Source organism: Halichoerus grypus, chromosome 9, assembly GCF_964656455.1.
Source record: "Halichoerus grypus chromosome 9, mHalGry1.hap1.1, whole genome shotgun sequence".
Classification (NCBI taxonomy): domain Eukaryota; kingdom Metazoa; phylum Chordata; class Mammalia; order Carnivora; family Phocidae; genus Halichoerus; species Halichoerus grypus.
This window is the reverse complement of record NC_135720.1, coordinates 127,679,008-127,696,217: the sequence shown is the minus strand read 5'-3', so window position 1 is coordinate 127,696,217 and position 17,210 is coordinate 127,679,008. Positions and strand designations below refer to the sequence as shown.

Here is a 17,210-nt window from a genome sequence, read left to right as displayed (position 1 = left end):
TAGCCATTCGGTTGCAAAGGGGAGTTAAGAGAAGGGAACATCTAAATTTTTCTTGCCTTTACAGTTGGAGGTGGGCAAGGGACATTTTCGGATTGGAAAGCACTTCTGGGTAGCCAACTGATCATTGCTATATGGTCCACCAAAATCTTAAAATTATTTTAAGTAGCTGTTTTTTATTGATTCACAGAAAAGAGGTTTCCCCTCACCCCTCCACCCCACCCCCAGCTCCTGAACAGGGTATATGAAAGAAAAGTAGGTGTGAATAGAGGTAGAAGATAAAGAGTAGATCTGGCCTGCTGGCCTCCGGGATGGCTTGACCCAAGGACACGATTGCTCTATCTCGAATACTTTTCCCCATGGTCATCATCTGATAGGGAAACAGTTGGTTCTGTCTCGTCCAGATCTCATCAATGCCACCTCAGATAGTCACAGTCTATCTCATTATCCTCATTTGTCCTTTTGTAGCACTTCTCAGTTTCTGATATGATCTTAATTTTTAAAGTAAGCTGCATGAACAGATGACTTAGAGCTTCGTGATTCTTACCATTGGTGCATTGGAGGCCCTGGTTTACCAAAAGGTGAACATTTCCATCTGGGAACACAGACCTTCTAGCTACAGCCACCACCAGGACACAGCAGGGTCCTCATGCCAGGAGACCAGCGAACAAAGAAAGGAGTCATCACTACCGGCAAGGTTAATCATCCGTTATCAGTAGTAGAAGGTGGAGCGGCTAGTATGCAACAGGGGTAGGGAAGAATAGGTTTGTTTTTCGGGTGATTCATTTGAGGCACCTCCAAATCTTCTCATGCCCAGCTCTAACTGAGAACAGCTACCACCTAGGAGCAGCACACTGCTAAAAATTTAGAAATTTCAGTAATCTCCATTCAGACTACACTGCCAGGCAAGCCATCCAGACCTGCAGAAGGGCTGGTCAAGGAAGAGGAGATGATGGTGGAGGAGGGTGATGAAGAGTTCCATTATCACCTTGAGCTCAGTTGCACAGCTCACCCTGTAGTTGTCCCCACCAACCCTTCTCCACTAAGTTTCCCAGGAAACAAGACTGGCCATAACCCTGATGGAACTGTTTCTAGACAGTGTGAGTTTACAGTAGAAGCAAAGGGGTCTGAGCAGCAGAAGGGGTGGACTGTGATGGATACTGTGGTGTTTCACCCACGTCCCCTCAGGCTAAACCCACACCCCTCAGTTGCTGGGAATATTGCCTGCTCATGGCTCAGACCAGAGTCCCTCTTTGGGAACTTTCCTTGGCCCCAGGAAACGTCCTCATCCAGGTCACGTCCCTCCCATAGGACAATTTGTAGTCACTAACTGACTGATATGGAAACACAGAGGCCTTCTCCCCGTCCCTCATTTTAGAACAGCTCTTAAGGACCAACTCCAGATCATCAGCTAAAGCCTCAGTTACAACCAGTGTGTGGTCAGGATTTCCTTGTGCTCAGTTATACTTCCTTTACTTCAGTACAGGTACAGCTGTCAAGATGTCTTCTCAGTGGGTCTTCTGCATGCATTATTGCATCGGAATGAAAGGCAATTACTCAGTAGGAGATAACTCAACATTTCTGTGACATACATCTACCTTGCTATTCTAATCAGCCTTATGTTTGCAGATGTCCCCATTGAAAAAATGTTTTTGGTGAGTGTGAAGATTAAGAAACTATGATTTTTATATGTTAGAACTCTAACTGACAAAACTTGTGCATTCCTGGAAATATAGGAGTATATATACAGCATTCAATCAGCAAAACATTTTGCAAATTGTGGTCATATTTTTGTTTCAGGATGACATCTGGAATTATGACACCAGATGTGGTTTTCTTGTAATGCTTTTATAAATATGTTTAAAAGCTACTTTTTGAAAATATTCAGGTAAATTATTTATGAAAGTATCATTTAAATATAACTTTGAGAATGCCAAACCATTTATAGAAGTGAGGCTATTATTTAAATGTTTTATAGGTTACTTATTATTTTTTAGCTTAAGATAGTAAAAACCTTCTCAAGATCCTCCACAAATAGTAAGTTCACAACAATAGGTCAGTTTCTCATTACCTCTCATCCCTTTCTTGATCATAATTTCTGACATTCTAGCTCAGCCCTACCAGGTACATGATATATGATTCCTTTGGAAACATGGCTTAAAGGTTAGATGTGTTTGCCCAGAAGAAATGGTTAGTCAAAATAGATATCATGGAAGGTCAATTTCTAGAAACATCTAGCAGTATTTGTCCATTTGTAGATGTTTATTTTTTATTTTTATTTTTTTACAGATTTTTATTTATTTATTTGACAGAGAGAGAGCACAAGCAGGAGGAGCAGGAGGTAGAGGGAGAGGAAAAAGCAGCCTCACCAAGCAGGGAGCCCGTTGTGGGGCTTGATCCCAGGACGCTGGGATCATGACCTGAGCTGAAGGCAGACGCTTAACCATCTGAGCCACCCAGGCACCCCCATTCCTAGATGTTTAAATATTTGTGTGTACACACATGTGCGTGTGCGCACACACACACTTACATATATATTGATACAGAGACTCAGAAATTACGAGAAAAAATTTAATTAGCTCTTTAATTTCTAGATTTCCTCAGAGCTATCAACACAAATTACTTTTTATAATAGGTGGCTAAATAAAACAACTCAGAATTAAATTGGAAAGAAAAAGAGTTCCTATATTGTATTATGTATTTTCTTGTACTAAATTATGAGATATACATCCCTCCATTTTTAGGTATTTATTTAGAAGTTTTATTTATTTCTTTTAAAGATTTATTTATTTATTTGACAGAGAGAGAGAGAGAGACAGCGAGAGAGGAAGCACAAACAGGGGGAGTGGGAGAGGGAGAAGCAGGCTTCCCGCTGAGCAGGGAACCCAATGAGGGGCTGGATCCCAGGACCCTGGGATCATGACCTGAGCTGAAGGCAGACGCTTAATGACTGAGCCACCCAGGTGCCCCTATTTAAAAGTTTTAAAAGAAGGTATGGATTAATAATTACTAAAACTTCTCTTGACATAATTGGAAGGATTTCAATTTTATTTCTACAGCAAGAATACTTCCTGGTAAGCAATCAGGGAGAAGAGTGAAATTCAGGTTATTTTCATTATTATTTATTTAGAAAATACTATTATTGATGATGATTAAATAATTTTGTTGACTAATATTAATTAGGCACTTATTATGGGACAAATATTACATTCTTTCTTTAGATTTCTTTACTAACCTTTGTAATAACAATTATAAATATGGGTACCTTATAGGCATTATTTTAGAGAGATTAACTACTTAGGTTCACACAGGTATGTTGTGAAAGAGTTGATTCTCAGTCCCTGCTCCATTTGATTATAAAAATTCATACTTTTAAAGCTATGCTAGAAATTTCCTTTTGATACTATATATCAAAAATATATATGTTATTATACACTATTAAATAAAGCTCATTTATTATGCTATGTGCATTTTTAAATTCAATTCAGTTCAATTCAATTCAACTCAATTCAATTTGATTCAATTCAGTTGAACAAAATCTTGAACACTAGTAAGAGCTATCCATTGCTCCAGACACCAAACAAAAGGGCAGGGATGGCACCCTCAGACTTCTTGTCAACATCTGGTCATTACTTTTTCCTAATTTGTCTTCATCTTCATCTTCACTTGATTACTTGATTTATATCTGAATTAGACTATCTTCTTGGGGTGATATAATATGAGACTCACAGTGTATTTGACATGGGCCCACATTTTTCCTAAAAATGGCAAAATTAAACTCAATCCCACAAACAAAATCTGAGTGTGTTTTAGTGCTCTTACACATGATAATAGTTTATCAAGCTTCTGTTTAAGCTCTTCTGTACACTAGGAGAATATTCTTTCTTTCTTATTTTCAGCCTACCTACTATTGTCAATAATTTGGGTTGCATTTCTACTTATGGACTCCTTACTGCAAAAAAACAAAAAAAACCAAAACAAATAAAAACACCCCAAACAAACAAAAAAAACCAAACCCCTATTTATCTAGCACACACTATCCAAACTATGGTTTTAGGAAAGAAGCAAAGAAGAGGATCCAAAGCTGTATCTTTTGCTTTTTGATTTAAATGTCTGAGCCACCTGTAGATGCCTTTGGTAGAATCACAGTGCAATTCCTTCCATTTGAATATGTTTTTCCATTGCCTCCAATAGTGGAGTTGAAATTAGAAGCCAATTTTGTGATTTGAAATGGCTTTCTTGGTCTTGAGTGACTTTCCAGCTTTGTATCATAAAGCAAACCTCCTTTAAAAGTGGCAAGCACCAGGGGTGCCTGGGTGGCTCAGTTGGTTAAGCGTCTGCCTTTGGCTTAGGTCATGATCTCAGCGTCCTGGGCTCGAGTCCCCAGAAGGGTTCCCAGCTCAGCGGGAGCCTGCTTCTCCGTCTCTTCCCTGACCTGCTTCTCCCTCTTCTCCCCAGCCTGCTCTCTCTCACTATCTCTGTCTCTCACCCTCTCTCAAATAAATAAATAAAATATTTTAAAGATTTTATTTAAAGGGAGAGAAAGAGAGAGAGCATGAGTGGGGAGGGGCAGAGAGAGAGGGAGACGCAGACTCTGCTGAGCACAGAGCCTGCAGTGGGGCTCGATCCTGGGACTCCAGGATCATGACCTGAGCCGAAGGCAGATACTTAACCACCTGAGCCACCCAGGTGCCCTTAAATAAATAAAATCTTATTTAAAAAAAGTGGCAAGCCCCTTCCTGGAAATCTGACATCTTCTCTCATTTAATCCTCATAACTCAAAGAGGTAGACGTGACTAACTTCTATTTTTAGAGGAAGCATCTGAGACCCAGAGATTAAATAATTCACAAAATATGAGACTAGTAAATAGAAGAGCTAAGATTTAAACTGGGCTCTGTGCTCTCAGCCTGTATGCAGATCTGCTTCTGTCCATCCTGTTGCTATAGGTAGCCTGACAAGTCCTGAAGCCTCCTAATGATACTCTTACGTCTCAGCTGTGAATTTTTTTTTCTTATGCCGCCTTGCTTATGTATTATCATGCAGCTCAGTAACGGGATGGTTTTCAAAGCTAACTGATTTTTACATTATCATTCCAGTCATTAATAAAACTTCCATTATGCATAAAGTATTTAGCTATTTTCACTTTGTAAGTGCTTTGTAAACATTTTAAATAATTCAACTAGGTAAACACCAGCAAGGTAGGTGTTCTCCTTCTTAACTAACAGATTAGCTGCGAAGGTAAGTGACTTCCTAAAGCCAGAGGGAAAGCTGCAATAAAAACTTCAGCTGAATTCCTGTGTGTCTGCTCCCCACTCTGGTGGTGGTGTTTGGTCAGGAGCGCTAGCTGTTCTTAGCTCTCATATATCCTAATTATCATATTTACTCATTCCTGGCTCTAAGTGAATTTCTCTTGGAAAAATAGATGCATTCTAACATCACATCCAGCACTTATTAGCATGGACTATTAAGGAAAATGTTATTTGTAGTTGGCAAAAATTGACATAAAACAGAAACACACACATATTGAATAAGAGATAGTATTTTAGAAAGGCAAACAACCTTCTTCACCTTTGCTCCAAGTGGTGACTTTGTTTTTGGTGACATTTGCTTTCATTGTCTTTTTATGCTCTGGGCTGAGTGTTGTCTGTCCCTGTCCCCCTCCCAGTCCCACTCCCATTTCGAGACTGTCACTGGAAATAACAGCCTGAAGAGTTTGGGAGTCTCTTTGGACTCCTTCAACATACTTCAATCCCTGTTTTCTCATTAGAACATTCATACTTTTGTGCCTCAGTGGGAATGATCAATTATTTCAATGTCAGTCGTGGTAATATTACCCCTAAGATTTAGCAATTTTCAAAGATCTTTTAACTTAATTAGAGGCATTTGTTATAAATTGAATTAAATCTGTTAAAAGTGCAATGTGTTATATTAAAAGTATAATACCCAAATTGGCCAAGGAGACACAATTTTAGGGGGGAAAATCTAGTTTAAAAATGCTAACACCAAGATAAACTTGTGAAGTTTTCCTTTTCGTAAAGTTTTGTAAAAGTTGAAAGAATGAAGAACAATTTTAGCCAGAACATTTTGGTGAAATCTGTATATGTACAGATACTTTTGTGAAAGTATTTTTCCAAATGCTTGAAATAATGATAAACCAAAACAGATTTGAGCATTTTAATAACTTTGGTAAAAAAAATAAATAAAACTGATACTGATGTCATTTATAAGCTATATACATATCAATCCAATAATTGGCATATGATAATAGTATTGTAGTAATTCATTTTTTAAATGAGGTATAATTGACACATAACATTATATTAGTTTCAGGTGTACAACAAGATGATTTGATATTTGTGTATATTGTAAAATGATCAGCACAGTAAGTCTTATTACCATCTGCTGCCATACAAAGTTAAAATTTTTTTTCTCTTGTGATAAGCACTTTTAAGATTTACTCTCTTGACAACTTTCAAATATGCATTTTGGTATTATTAACTATGGTCACCATGCTGTAAGTTACATCCCCATAACTTATTTATTTGATAGCTGGAAGTTCATATGTCTGGACTCCACTCATTTCATGCATCTCCCCAACCTCCCTCCCTCTGTAATAATTCATTTTTTACATTTAGAAAGGCAAACAGCCTTCTTTATTAAGATAAATAATGATTATTTATCTCTTTTTCTAAATAAGCATTCCCTTATCTTGGCGTATTTTACTTCATTTTCTTTTAAACACGATATCATAGTGAACTTGCCCCAAAGTCCAAATCATTTAGTAATATACTGCTGTGAATTTATGAGACTTTGCTCAGCTGCCATTTAGAAAGTTTTAATGATGGTTTTCTGATTTCTTTTTTTTTTTTTTAAAGATTTTTTTTATTTATTTGAGAGAGAGAGAATGAGAGAGAAAGAACACATGAGAGGGGGGAGGGTCAGAGGGCGAAGCAGACTCCCTGCCAAGCAGGGAGCCCGATGCGGGACTCGATCCAGGGACTCCAGGATCATGACCTGAGCCGAAGGCAGTCGCCTAACCAACTGAGCCACCCAGGCGCCCCGGTTTTCTGATTTCTTAAGCACCAAACAGCTAGGTTGCAATGGATTGTATGAATCTTGAAATGGTAAATTAAAGGTACAGGCCAACTGACCGAGGCAGATCATGGTTTTTACCTAAATCATTTAGAAAACCACACGTTTAAAAAAGTATTCATTCAACAAATACTTGTTTTTAAGCACCTACTATGTACAGGGCATGGCGCTAGGACCTGGGGATATGGCAATGAACAAGACAGACAGTTCCTGACTTCATGGAGTTAAAAGACTCACTAACACATTAATATCAGATTGCATTTTTCACTGAGTGGCAGTATAACTTCTAGGTACATGTGAGTGAGTTGTGAATCTCTTTCCCGCCAACCCCATCAGCCCACATGTACTGACTCACATGAGTCATGGAAATGCACAGGTTTTGGTATCAGACTAACATCAGGTTCAAATCTAGATGCTTGTCTTGTTCTGTCTCTTCATAGCTGTATGATCTAACGCAGGGAATTTGAACTTTCTCATGTCTCATTTCCTCATCTGTAAAATGTGTGTAGAAACATTTGCCCTCCAAAGTGGCCCTGTAAATTAAATATAGTATACACATTTTACATAGTGTGTTCAATACAGAAGAGCTGCTATTATTAATTAGTTATTACTGCCTATGCCAAAAATTCTCACTTACCTCAAAAACTCTTGTCCATAAGCTACTTTTCATGGAAGTGAATGAAGGAGGAGGGTTTTGTCTACACTAAGTGAGTTTGCAGCTGTAAACCAGCATATGGGAAAAGAATTTCTTCAACGAGTGCTTGAGTTATGTTGTTCAAGGTCATGATAGCTGATTCCATTCAAAGAGAACATTAATATTAATCCTAGGGACTAGCATTTGTATAATTTTTTTTTCAGTTTTCACATCATTTCCACATGCTGGATATTGACAATGGGTCTCAACCATTCAAATGTCTTCTTATTACCATGTTGGTGACTTCAAACTGTTTTCCAGTTCTGATATGTCTTGAACCCCATTTCCGTCAGGACAACAGACTATTGGGCAAATTCTCTTGGATTTACCATGAGCATTTCCATATGCAGGTCTATATGAGCTTATTGTTCTCCTCATTTTTCCCATTCCCTCACCAAATGCTTTTTTCTAATATGTTCATCCACTCTTTGGATGTGCTATCTGAACCAGAAACTTTGGAACCATTTTTTATTCTTTTCTTGGAGACCCCATATTCAGTCTCCAAGTATTGTTTACTTTGGTCAAATATCTCTCAAATCCATCTGTTTATCCCTGTCCTGCCTCCCCCCCCCCCCCCCACCAATTCTCTTTTCCTCTACAGGGCTGCTGTTGGCTTTTGGAGGTGTTATAGGTTGAATTGTATTCCCTCAAATAATATGTTGAAGTTGTAAGCCTCAGTACCTCAGAATGTGGTCTTATCTAGAAAGAGGGTCATTGCAAATGTAAGCTAAGATGAGGTCATATTGGAGTAGAGTGGGCCCTTAATCCAATATGGTTGGTGTCTTTATTTATAAAGACACAGACACACAAAGGGAAGATAGCCATGGAAAAGTCGAGGCAGAGATTGGATTTTTGCTGCCACTAGTCAAGGTATGCTTGAGGCCACCACAAGCTGGAAGAGGCAAGGAGAATCTTTCCCCCTCTACCCACCCACCCCAACCATCGCCTGGAAACTTCAGAGAAAGCATGGCCCTGCCAACACCTTGATTTAGAACTTTTAGTCCAGAACTGTGAGAGAATACATTTCTGTAATTCATTTATTTTAAAAAATATTTTATTTATTTATTTGTCAGAAAGAAAGAGAGCACAAGCAGGGGGAGCTGCAGAGGCAGAGGGAGAAGAAGGCTCCCTGCTGAGCAAGGAGCCGGATGGGGGACTTGATCCCAGGATCCTGGGATCATGACCTGAGCTGATGGAAGATGCTTAACCAACTGAGCCACCAAGGCATCCCCATTTCTGTTATTTATAATCACCCAGTTTGTAGTTATAGCAGCCCTAGGGAACTCAATGTAGGGAGCAAGAGAGATCTTCATCATTTGAGACTCTCAAGCACATCAGGAAGCTTGGTGCCTTTGCCACCCTTCCTGTTATCATGACAACAAAGAACACCCATGCCATACTTCTGAAAACTCTACACTTCTGCTCATAGTTGAGCAGTACTAGTCAGTCATCATCTAAGTCATAATCCGTTCTCCCCTTTGGTCTGGACCCTACCCAAACTATTTCCCCCCTGCAGTCAGAGCAGTGGTTCTAAAACACGAACATGGCAATCCCCGCACAGCCCCCCGCCACGCCACCATGTCCTCCCCTCTAAAATACTCCAGGGGCTCCTGAGAGTGGCAGGACGGGGTCCAGGCATCGCAGTATGGCATCCACTGGCCAGGCTTCCACATGCCAACTCTTCCCGTTTCCGTAACTGTTTTCACCTGCTTGGACTTTCTCCACCCAGTTCAACTTATTTTCAGTTTTAGAAATGGAACACTATTCTTCAGAGAATGGCATATGTGATGGCATGCCCTCCGGGCTTTCCCATATACCCCCTCCTCCCATTTGTCTAATTCCTCTTTATCTCACAGGTCTCAGGAGGGAAGTCTTCTTCAGCCCAGTTTGAGATGGGTGTCCATCTTGTGTTCTCTCATAGCATTCTGGATGTCACTGTCACACTTCCCACCCTGGATTTTATCCCCAGATTTTATTTGTCTTTTCACTCATCAGTCTCTATCAACAGAATGACATTTCTATGAGTGACCATGTTGCTCATCTGTGAAAATCCAGAACCCATCTATATCAGTATTCTGTTGCTGCTTTCCCACATGACCACAAGCTTGTGGCTTAAGCAACACAAGCCTATTATTTTGCAGTTCTGGAGGTCAGAAGTCTGCAATGGGTCTCACTGGGCTAGAATTAGGTGTCAGCAGAACTACATTTTTTCTGTATTCTAGGGAGAATGCTTCCTTGCTTGTTCTAGCTCCTCGTAGCTGGCCTCATCCCTTGTCTCCTGGCTCCTTTCTTCCATCTGCAAAACCAACAAATTTGGGCCAAGTCTTTCTCACATTGCCATTCTTCTGGTTCTCCCTCTGGTTGTCTCCCTGTGTCTTCTGCTTCCCAGTTTCACTTTTTTAGGACCCTTATGAATTCATTGGGCCCACTCAAATAATCCTTAATAATCTCTCTAGTTTAAACTCAATTGCTTAGCAAACTTAATTCCATCTGCTACTTTAATTCCCCTTTGCCATGTAATTTAACATAATCACCTGTAACAGGGATTAGGGTGTGGACATATCTGGGGGAAGACCATTATCCTGCCTACTACATTGTCACAGGGCCTGACATATACATTCATAGAATGATGATCTGGTGAATGAGTGAGTTGTGTCCCATTAAACCAGCTTCCACAAAGGAGGAATCCTTTCCTTCTTTCAAGTTTCAAATAAAGGGGCTCTTTCAAACAGCCTAGAGTTCCTTGTCTTGCTAAACTGATGGAGAGTTCCTCATGGCAAGTCAGCAGACAGGAGTTAGAGAACTCTTACCAGTTGTGCCAACTTGGGCAAATCTTTTAATTTACTGGGGCTTTAGTTCAGCTTCTGCAAAAGTCTGAGGGACTATGATGAGGCCTTCTCCACCATTAACAGGGTATGACCTATCCATGTTTCTTTGATACCTCCATTAGAATGACTCCCTGAAATGCTGACTATTAAGCCTTAGGAAAGTCTCACAGTCACTGAGGATTCCATGTTCCAAAACTTGATAAATGGAACATGATGAAAAGAGAAATGAGAAACACTCAAATAAAGGAATTACACACACACACACACACACACACACACACACACACACACACAAACTTGATTTAAAAAAATGCTACATCTAGACTATGGCTAGTTATACCAGAAAAAGGGAATATGGAAATTTTAGTGCCATTTATCTATAGTGTCTTTTTAAAAGGATTATTATGCACAGCTGATGAATGATGGGTTTTTGTTGTCTACAAATCCCTAAGGACTCCTGTTCACAGTCGAAGAGAGTTTAAGAATGCATTCCATGCCTTATTTTTTTTTTTCCAAAGCAATTTTGGTCTTTTTTTTTTTTTATTATTACACTGATGGATCATAGAAATCTTGTTTGATATCGGGTCTCTATAAGGACTGGGCATGGAAGGGGGATATATGTGTGTCATATGAAATGTGGCTGAAGTTCAGAGAAATAGGTTTCATTTAATAGCTGAATACTGGATGACCTGACCATTCTTCTCAGCCTCTGGCAGCTCACCCCGTGAGCAATAGAGGACTTGCCTGTATGAACTGAGGAGTAGCTGCTGGCCTCAATGTGATTTTGCAGTGATCTGTGTGCTCTATGGCTTCCTTCATAACCAACAAATCAATTCCCACTATACGTATTACACACCCCAGTGGCAGAGGCCATTTATTATCCTTTTGATGGTCATACTCTTTGTACATAACCAAGAAAGATTACAGAGGAAGGAAAGAACAGTTGAAATGTGGATGAAGATCTTGTACAATGGCACTGCATTTTATAATGTGCCTTACATGTATACAAGAATAAAAGAGATGCTTTCTTTCAAGAAAATTTCAAAACGTGGTTGCAGAATTTTCTTTTGAATGAAATATATTTCGAGAACGACGTATGGAGGGATAGTCGTGGATGTAATTCTCTGTTAGTACCCATTTGGATTTCAGGTACAAATTCAAAATGATAAAGAGAAAAGGACTGTCACTATCATATGGGGATTGTTTGTAAGGTGCTCCTTGATGAATTTTGTTCACCTAACAAGCTTGTTGATACTTGCTTTTATTTGCCACTATCTAGCATCAACTAATTCCTGTATTAACTTCTAACTTTGAAGTATATAATTTTTCAAACTCTAAATGATTGATTCCAGGTCTTTCCTAATTATTGGGATCCAGATATTATAGTTACCACTGTTAAACAAACAAGTAAAAACAAATAGTGAATTGTGTTGACGAGGTACAAAGTAATTAAGTATTTTGAATTTGATATAAATGGTACACAGTGAAATTTTAGTGTTATTTGCCCTAACTCAAATGTCCCACCAACAAATATGTGTATCTGAATGTGAGTGGGAAATATTTATCCATGAAAGTAATGACAAAAGCATGAGTTTATAGTGGGTTCTGTGCATAAACATTTAAACTGCTTAGTCATTCATATCAATGGATATGAAAAGAACAGTGGAAATTTCCAAAGGTCAAATAAGCTACTGTCTCTTCTGTTTTGCATCATTTGAGATTTTCTGGGTTTTTGCAAACAGCACAATGCCAAATCTGTATTTGATTTTCTCTTCTCTTTGAAGAGGCAAAACAGCAACAGAATAATTAACTGAAGAGGAGCATGCACAGAATATTTTGCTTTAGCAGTGTAGAAAGTTCTGGGCTTCATTTCACATGATGAAAAATGTAGTAAGGTATCCTGGAATCCTTCTATGAGGACTCTATTACCGTTGGGAAACCAAAACCTCTCAGGGGCCTGTTTCCTGTTTAGCTGTTCCTCATTTGTATAATTGAAAAGCATGCTCAGATTGCACGTCGATGGGTTAGATGATGCTCTACACCTTCATGGCAAAATACACACAAGAACAGCAAAAAAGAACTGCTAGTGTCAAGTTCAGTGCCTCATGAGTCCTGCACAGACCAAAAAGCTAAAGTCATGGATTGGAGTTCTAAGGACAGTATGTTTTACTTTCTGTTGTTATCAGTTTTTTTTTTTCTTTTATCCCCGCAAAGGCTCTTGTTTCTGTTATTTATCTTCTCCTTTTCATGGTGCAATTATCATCATATTTAGATAGTCTTCAGAGAGAGGTGAGCTTTTGCCTATACGATCTTTTGAATCTACGAATTTCATTTCTGTCATGTTCTCACACTGCCTCGACTCGCTGTGGTTTATCACTGTCGCTGAGCTACTCCTATCATACTAGCTCCTCCTTTGGTAAATGCTTTTAATCAGGGCCATTTTTCGTTGAGGAATTTACTGAATTATTCTAGAATATTTTTCTAGAATAGAATCAGACACGCTAATTCAGGACCTGGAGCCTAGTTATTATAAAGATAGATCACTGATTTAACAAAACTAACATTCTATTAAGCTGGCGATAGTATATACTGATGATATTTACTGTTTGAATGAAGTAACATATGCACATAACACATTCCTTTAAAAATAAAAGGAATCATATCGTCTCCTATATTTCTTGGGCTTGATGGAAGGTCAACTTATTTCAAAGTAGTTCTGGTAAATATGGGAAGAGGGCGAAGCAGTGGATTGAGTGTTTGATATTTTGTGATGACAGCACAGGGTTCACTGTTCAGTGGTTCACAGCTCTTAACTTAGTCATCATACTGACCCTGGTGTGTGGGTACTGTTATCATCCGCCCTTTCCATATGAGCAAGCTAAGGCATTGAAAGGAATTCTGTGTAGACAGGCAGAGTCTGGAGCTTGTACTTTTAGTCACTAAACTATGGGAACTCTACTGTATATTCCCTGAACATATCCTTGGGGTTGGGTGGGGAATGAGTTCTGCCTCTAACTTATTTTCAGATACTTCTTCATCTTCTTTCCTGCAAAAACTCTAACTTCATCTTCTTTCCTACAAAAACTCTAATTTTAGAAACTTTGAAAACATCTCTTGATCCCACTACCAAACAGAAAGAGGAAACCCAACCCAAATCAGAACACCCTTCATGTAATTATTTTATGTGTAGTTTCAAAAGAATGTCAGTATTGTGTTAAGGAATAAGAGAACTTTAAAGTTTCAAATTCTCATTTGCATATTTTCAATGGTATCTTAATAACTCATTTCAATTTTTTAAATAAAATAGCTTTTAACAAGATGTAGGTAAATAACAAAATCTAATTTTAATAAAGATCATTGCGGGTAGGTGAGATAAACAGGAATATATTATGAATTTTAAAGATTTTTTAAAATAAGTTTATTATTCATAATAATTCTTTTCCATATTTCTTTTAAAATGTCTTATTATTGTAAAATACACAAACCACAAAATTTATCATCTTAACCATTTGTAAACATACAGTTCAGCAATGTTAAGTACATTCACATCATTGTGCAAGCAAGCGCCACAACTTTTTCATCTTGCAAAACGGAAACTTTATACCATTAAACCCCTCCCCACTCCGACCCTGGTAAACTTCATTCTACCTTCTATCTTTGTGAATCTGACTACTCTAGCTACCACACATAAGTGGAATCATGCGGTATTTGTCTCTATATCACTGGCTTAATTCATTTATCATAATGTCCTCTAGGTTCATATATGTCGTGGCAGGTGTCAGAAGGTCTTGCCTTTTTAAGCCTGAATAATACTTCATTTGATGGACAGTTAGGTAGCTTCTACTTTTTGGCTCTTGTGAATAATGCTGCTATGAACAGAGGTATACAAATATCTGTTTGAGATTCTGCTTTGAATTCTTTTGGATATATACCCAGAACGAGTATTGCTGGATCATATACTAGTTCTACTTTTCTTTTCTTTTCTTTTCGAGAGCATACATGGGGGGAGGGCAGAGGGAGAGGAAGAGTGAGAATCTCAAGCAGGCCCCATGCCCAGCACTGAGCCTGACATGGTGCTAGATCCAACGACCCTGAGATTATGACCTGAGCCAAGATCGAGAGTTGGACGCTCAACCAACAGAGCCATCCAGACACCCCATGGTAGTTCTATTTTTAATTTCTTGAGAACCTGTCATACTGTGTCCCACACCAACTGCACCAATTCACATTCCCACCAGTAGTGTACAAGAGTTCCTATCTTTCTATACCCTCATTGACGCTTGTTATTTTCTGGCTTTCTTTTCTTTCTTTTTTCTTTTTTTTCTTTTTTGGACAGTTGTCATCCTAACAGATGTGAAGAGATACCTCATCTTGATTTTGTTTTCCATTTCCATTTGCATGCTTCTTTCCATGGTCCCTTTTATTTATTTATTTATTTATTTATTTATTTATTTATTTATTTATTATGTTATGTTAGCCACCATACAGTACATCATTATAGTTTTTGATGTAGTGTTCCATGATTCATTATTTGTGTATAAGAACCGGCGCTCATTACAACATGTGCCCTCCTTAATAATACCCGTCTCCACAGTCCCTTTTAGTCCTCCATTACAGCAAAAAGAAACCTAAGTAACCTGAGTCCAAGTATTTATGAAATAATTTCATTCCATTTCACTTTCACAATGTCTTTATTATGGTTTCAAGATATTTTACTGCTATAAGTTTACCTTAAGCTCCAAATTCATTATTGCTTTTTCTGTAGCTGTTCTTCCGTTGCTGGTGGTGCTGGATCTGGAGGACTCCTCAAGCATCTCCATTTTGTGCGGGTGTCCGTGTTTTCAGAACTTCAGCTAGCTCAGTGGCGAAGCCAGGGCTTCTGGTACATTATCCTGCTGATGGCTTCCCTCTGGTTCCTGAGGCTCTACCTGCATTACCTTAGCCAGTGGCTGTTCCTCCAGGCCATTTCAACTCCTGTTACAAAGTGAGTGCTTTCCCCTGCAAGTCAAAGGGATGCATTTTCATCTCGATTGGCCAGATGAAAGTGCAAAACTCCTCTCTGTCCATTTGCCGGAAGACCTAAAAGGCGGGTATGATTTGAAGAGACAAAAATGTCTTTATCTAAGAGCAAGAATGTCGATTGCAGTTATATTCTCATCTTATGGGCCATGTATATACAAATACATAACTGGCACATCAATATTTATCTAAAATTTAGCAGATTCAAGTATGTTCTACTCTCTGAGCAGAACCCAAAAAGGAATTTAGCAACTGTATTTTATTCTGTTTTGATTTTATCAGAGTAACTCAGGCTGAAGGTATTTTAGAAGTAATGTAAGTATGATTTATCACCTATGCTCAGGGAGGCAAAGATTGCTTCTTCTGCAAAATGATTGAATTCAAACAATTACCAAACTCAAGCCCAGACAGCTTTCTGGGCCATTGTACTCTGGAAAAAGATGACACTTTGCAGGTTATCTCTCCATAAACACGAACCAAAGACACTATAGATAGACAAACAGATAGAAATCAATACAAGTAAAATTCATTTTCTCAAATGTAGATGTTGCAGATAAAAATAAAGATGTGTGTATATTTTCCATTAAGAAGATTGCAAACAACTTTAAGACACTGTGAAAAAGAATATGTGTATATATACACATATAGAGCTTTTGACCGTGCTTTGAAATTAAATCACAAATATATAAATGCCCTGGAATATGCATATTTACATATACTAAATCACTGTATCTTCAAGGGAGAATTTTTACGTAGATATTATATTTCTTCTCTTCTTCCCTCTTTTTTTTCCCTCTCTCTCTCTCTTTTTTCTTTCTTTTGGGTGAGGGATTCCAAAGCAGAAAGGACAAATGTCATATGCTTGAGCTAGTTGCTTTTTGCGAACCGCTCTTTTACTTCTACAATTAAAAAAAGAAAGCTCTATTTTTATTGGTTGAATAAAATGGGACTGCAAGAAAAATACCTTGGCAGCCCAGTTTATCCGATTTCTCAAGCATCAGAAGACCTAAGATAGGATAGGATATTTTTTTGGCTGTTGTCTAGATCCGCAGGCTTGAATCTTACATTAGCTCCATGTCACACTGGAGTTAGGAGACATGACAGTAACTACAGAGACTATGAGCATTTCTTCTGCTCTTACTCTATGTTAGGTCCTCTGCTATGAAATGTACACATATTACTTCATTTGACATTCACAACAGCATAAGAGCAACGCTTAAAACTTCCTTCAAAGCAAAGGTCAGGGAGTGGATAAAATGAACAACTCTTTTTAGTAGAGAGCTGGCAAAGAGGGCACACGAGCAGAATGACAAAGGCTGAAATAGAGGGGAGGGAAAACTTAGAGCACAATGAAGTGTCACTTCACTGTAGAAAGAGGGTACCAATGCCTGGGTCAAGGCTGCTTGAATGGCCGGGGTCACCTTGGATTTGACCCTTCAGTTTTTAGGTTGTGTCAAGTCGTCCCTTTTCAAACAGCTAAGAGATAGGATATTTTTGTTGGTAGCAGAGCAGTGTTGTTCTGTATTTGAGAGTCTATCTAGAGGAATCACAGCAAAATTAATCAGGTATGTTAAAACTT

The 17,210-nt window shown here is 38.6% G+C and overlaps 1 protein-coding gene across 1 annotated transcript in view; it reads left to right on the top strand.

Moving 5' to 3' along the window:
* LOC118555715 (uncharacterized) overlaps positions 1-17,210 on the top strand; it is a gene marked incomplete at its 5' end in the record, with an annotated part of 226,852 nt that overhangs the window by 184,749 nt on the left and 24,893 nt on the right. Inside the window, one exon of the mRNA XM_078054373.1 lies at positions 15,378-15,596. Within this exon, the coding sequence (XP_077910499.1) occupies positions 15,378-15,596 (219 nt within the window). The remainder of the gene's footprint in view (positions 1-15,377; positions 15,597-17,210) is intronic.